Consider the following 5,232-nt stretch of genomic DNA (forward strand, 5'->3'; position numbering starts at 1 on the left):
AAAATAGAGAAAGCCACAAGGTGTGCAAGCATTATGTGAAATGCAGCATGTACACATCTGTCACATTCTCTTATTTTAACTTACAATGATTAACAATTTTCTTGGCGAAGGCAGCTTTATTTAGGGTTTTATTGTATGCTTTTCTTTGGAACAATATCAGTTTTCCCAAATGAGGTGGTAACAAAGACTTTTTTTTTGCAAATGTGGAGAATGCCAGTTGAGTCTGTCTCTTACAATAGTCCTTGCCCCAGCAATGCCTTTAGACAAACACTGTAAACCCCCTTTCAAGCCCATTAAGATTCAAGGCCTTCTTTGAAGTGCTCAAAAGATCAAAAATCTAATTGTGACATTCATATATTTGTTTTTTTTTGTTTGTTTTTTCTTTTTTTTTGGGGGGGGGGTGTTCAGGTTTTATGTTCCTGATTATACTGGCCTGTGGCCTTCTTGGAGGCCTTGATGACACTGGGTGGGGGCTCCCATCTGAAGCAGGGCTCCAAATCAGCCATCTTTATGGCCATGATTGACGAGAGGGTGCCATCTAGAGCCAAGCTGTTTCTCGTCTTTGTCTTGTTCAGGCCCACCGCAGAAAAGACCCTCTCAGCATCCGTGTTGGAGTGTGGCAGAATGAGGACAAGCTTTGCAACAGCAGAAAGCCTAGGAAACTCTCTTACTTCTGTCACCTGTGCCAAATAAACCAAGAATGCATGGACATATGCCCATATGATGTCTTTTTATCTCTTGACAAATAAGTACAGGTTGAATTGATTCACTGACAAAATTCAGATATACAAGCATCTACCATGATGCTTAACATGTACTGGTACGAAAAAGGTGCAAAAGGTTTTTTCTACTTTGTTCTTGTAAAAATCTTTACCTTATTTTTCCGGGTAGCCATTTCAAACCAGAATCTTTCCATTTCAAGCTCCTCTGGGGGCTGCAGAGGTGGCAATGGCATGGTTTGGTACTCAAGGAATTCTTCAGCCAGTAGATCCTGCTCCCCCAGCCCATGGTATGGCAGCAGGTGGGGAAACCTGAAAGCAATGTTGTATTTGAGTTTGATATATGGTCATCAACTAACAGCAGTAAATACATTCATTTTAAGAGATGCCACTTAGGGACAGCTAATGCTCCATGAAGCTAAATTCTAGGTTTAAAATGCTCTTCACTAGCCTGCCCATGTCACTGAGTACTCATCTCCCTACAGTGCTAGTTGGAATAATTCAATTGAGCTTGTTGTCTCCAGTGGAAGGGAGGAGTTAAAAAGCTGAGCAAAGATACAATCAGTCAAGGCAGCCTACCAGTCAAGGACACCTGAAATCTTTAAAAACATCAGTGGGTCGGTTTGTTACTAGACCACCTTTTCATAAAATTGAGGACATTTTATTAAAAATAAGAAGTCGCAATGGCTGAAAGGTCCTTACCTCTCAACAAAGTAATGGACATCTTGGATGTCATATTCGGACCTCTGACGAACATCCACAAATTTGGCGTGCTGCAGTAGGGGCTCCTTGAAGGGAAGTTTCTGCAAGGCATAGGCCACAGCAGTAGTCAGAAACGCCAATGCCGCCTCATGAAATTTCTCCACATGTTGTGGGGTGATGTTGCCTTCTTCCAATAGCTTGTTGACCTTTCCCCTGGTGGTGAGGCCAATGTTCAGCTTTCTTCCTGCCAAACACACAACAAATTAGTTATTAGTTAAGCCGAGTTATTCTGATGATCTACAAGACATATTGGGCAAAGACCATAGTGACTTTGGGCTAACCAAAAGCAAAGGAGCAAGACAAAGCATCATACTCAGGTCCAATATAGTTTGGTTATAATGGTTCATAATCAAACACTGACCTGGTAAATGGGTTGCCTTTTCTTTGAAGGAAATTTCCAAAGCCTGCTCACAGTCCTGCAGTGCTGTTGGTACCATGAATTTTGAACACAGCTTGCGAATGAATTTCTGCATCTACAACACATACATTTACATGTAAAACAGTGGGAAAACTTGCTCCACAAGCTCTCAACAACAGCAACATAAACCAGAATGAAAAAAGACAACAGAATTACATTCTGCTCTCCTATTGTACCTCATCATGTAACAAATGAATTGAGGGCTGCTCCCGCTGAAGGAGGAGATTGAAGGTGGTGAATGTTGGTAAGCACGCCTGGAGGAACAGTAGGTAAACCTCAGTCATGGGGTCACTAAATGCTGCCCGAAGCCTCCTGAACCTCGGGTGACTTTCATCTTGAAAAAACAAACAAGGTCGTCAGTAACAGAAGTGCACAGTTAACTGTCCAGTGCCATTTTTAGCATTTGCATATTAAAAATGATTTCAGGTGCCATACCAGCAGATTTGAAGTAGCTGGCCAGATGGTCGTACAGTCTCAGGATCCGAGTTACACAGACCTCAAGACTCAACCAACGAACCGCAACATGCATGAGGACCTCCATGTACTGCAATTCATGGAGCTCACAAAACTCTGTAACAGACATTCAATTATAAAATCATATTCAGTGTTTCCCGCAGAACATTTGTTAGTCAAGGTAGGTGTGGGAGTTGGCCGGTATCAGACACATCATCACTGGAAAGGCTATATTGTGCAGTTTTATATGAAATATGATATGGAACCCCCAAAATAAATATCTTATACAATTTTCTGTAAAGCAACTTCAGAAATTACATTCACAATATAAAATCTTTATCTTTTCAGGGGACCTAGTAAAGGTAGTAGGTGGTTGTTGTCAAGTTGGCCGCCTTAACTGTAAAGTGCTGGGGGAAACTCTGATATATAATGATCTGTAGTTTGCCCTTACAATTTTATACCATCAAATTACATACCTGTCAAGTACCCTTTTCGGTTTGTGCTGCCCTTGAACCATAGGCCAACATCAGTTGCGAAGTCCTCCCAATCAAAACTGGACACCTGCAAAACACAAACTAAACTGTAAAAACAATGCATGCACACTGAAAAGTTCCATTAGGCCAATACTCACATCACAAAAATCTGCCCCGGCAGATTTTGCAGTGTTGTGAACCACATGACATGGGCAGCCATGGACGTAGACATTTGGGTGCTTCTCCCGGACTCTAGAGGCAACGGAGTTGCGTGAACCAGTATTTACAGCAGCATTGTCCACTGACAGACCCACACAACAACTCCAAGGAATACCCTTTTCTTCCAGGGTGGCATTTATTTTTGCAAAGACGATCTCCGCTGTCCCACATGTTGTGCCACTGGTGGTGAACATCCCAAGAAACTGATGGACAACTTTGCTTCCCAGAAATATACGGACAGTTAGTGGGTTCATCTTTCTCTGATCCTGTAATAACAACATGAAAGCATAAAAGGCTTGCATCTTCCTAGTGTATAGATATTTAAAAGGTAAAGCTTAAAAGATTAGAATGGAGGAGAATTATCAGATCCAACAGTTTGGGAAATACCTGTATCATTAGAGCCATCGGTAATTAGTGTGTAAGGTGCCATTTTCATTTTTTCCACCAGCTCATCCATGAAATATGGGGCCAATGCGCCATTCACGATACATGACGATTTAGTCCGAGCACACTTGTAGTCTTGTACTGTTTTGGAGTCTTTGAAGCACTCCCGCAGTGTCTGTGCCAGGTGAGCAGCAAAAGCAAGGGGAATGTTGTGCTGAATTAATGTGGCAGTCAGTTTCACTTCAGCCCTCCTTGTCTGTAAGAGAAGAAATTTTGTTGAACCCATGACAATAACAATAAAATCATATTCTATTCTATTAGCACTCCTAGAATAACAGTTAGGTTTTAAGACGCACCAGAAAAAAAGAAAAATCTTGAACCATGACACAGGACCATGACACATATCATACCTTGACCTCTTGTTCAGACATCCCCCCAACAAGGGGAGCAGACACAGCATAATTTGTTATTGAGGCAGTGGACTATAGGGCTCTTTGCTTGTCCTGGTGGCTTTTAGTTTTAATGTGGCGCACCACATCAGCCACACCCTGGTGGCAACAGGTGTTCTCAACCCGGCATACTGAGCACCAGTAGTGTGTATTCAGGCTGCCTTTAGTTATGAATGGCCACATAGTGGTCCATTCATTTTTAAAACTGCAACGGTAAGATGCTGCTCCACATAAAGCCTAATTCTTTGGGCCACGTCTGGGCTGCTGGTCTGGGAGGGATGATGCCTCTGCTGTTTCTTGCTCTGCTGTCTGCTGCTCTGTGGTTTCCTGTTCTGCTGTTTCTTGCTCTGCTGTTTCTTGCTCTGTGGTTTCCTGCTCTGCTGTTTCTTGCTCTGCTGTTTCTTGCTCTGCGGTTTCCTGCTCTGCTGTTTCCTGCTCTGCTGTCTCCAAATATTCTTTCTGCTTTTCTCTTTGCTGTTGTACTCTCTGTCCTGTCTTCCCTATCTGTTGTTGCTGCTCTGTGTCCATTTGCCTTTTTTGGCTGGGTTGGTCAGTAAGATAAAAAAGAATGCCCCTCTTTTGTCCGGCAATTGGTTTCCTCTTTCGGGACATCTTACCTTTCTGAAAGAATTCAAATAGTCATGTTTTTGTCAGGGTGGCACGGTGGTGTAGTGGTTAGCGCTGTCGCCTCACAGCAAGAAGGTCCGGGTTCGAGCCCCGTGGCCGGCGAGGGCCTTTCTGTGCGGAGTTTGCATGTTCTCCCCGTGTCCACGTGGGTTTCCTCCGGGTGCTCCGGTTTCCCCCACAGTCCAAAGACATGCAGGTTAGGTTAAGTGGTGACTCTAAATTGACCGTAGGTGTGAGTGTGAATGGTTGTCTGTGTCTATGTGTCAGCCCTGTGATGACCTGGCGACTTGTCCAGGGTGTACCCTGCCTTTCGCCCGTAGTCAGCTGGGATAGGCTCCAGCTTGCCTGCGACCCTGTAGAACAGGATAAAGCAGCTACAGATAATGAGATGAGATGAGATGTTTTTGTCATAAACCTACTCAGTCAGAACAACACGCATTTTCCTGGGGGATTCGTTTTTCTTATTCTGAATCTTGCTCTCTGGCAATGTATGTAAAATGAATGTACTGTACATAATACAAATCCTGCTGTCAATGTTTTTTTTTAAGGTTTTGCATTTAGCCTCTTACTTTATTTTTGTAGCATGGCTTCAAACAAAGGCATAAATGAAGAGCTAGTTTATCAATCATCAGGCCCGCAGACGGGGGGGACAAACGGGTATGTTGTCCCGGGCCCAGGAATGGGGAGGGCCCAGAACTGGGCTCTCATGAAGTTGTGATTATTTTATT

At 43.4% G+C, this 5,232-nt stretch overlaps 1 protein-coding gene across 1 annotated transcript; it reads right to left on the reverse strand.

Moving 5' to 3' along the window:
• Nucleotides 1–404: 404 nt before the first annotated feature.
• Nucleotides 405–4,278, reverse strand: LOC132878008 (uncharacterized). Its single transcript, XM_060913634.1, has 10 exons — nucleotides 3,839–4,278; nucleotides 3,432–3,684; nucleotides 2,984–3,310; nucleotides 2,829–2,913; nucleotides 2,335–2,469; nucleotides 2,076–2,233; nucleotides 1,843–1,954; nucleotides 1,422–1,665; nucleotides 875–1,031; nucleotides 405–680 (listed from the first exon to the last, which is right to left on the reverse strand). Exons 2-10 carry the CDS (start codon nucleotides 3,447–3,449, stop codon nucleotides 405–407), a joined length of 1,512 nt encoding a protein of 503 aa, XP_060769617.1. The 5' UTR covers nucleotides 3,450–3,684; nucleotides 3,839–4,278.
• Between the last annotated feature and the right edge of the window lie 954 nt (nucleotides 4,279–5,232).

This window comes from Neoarius graeffei, chromosome 2, assembly GCF_027579695.1.
Source record: "Neoarius graeffei isolate fNeoGra1 chromosome 2, fNeoGra1.pri, whole genome shotgun sequence".
NCBI classification, from domain to species: Eukaryota; Metazoa; Chordata; class Actinopteri; order Siluriformes; family Ariidae; genus Neoarius; species Neoarius graeffei.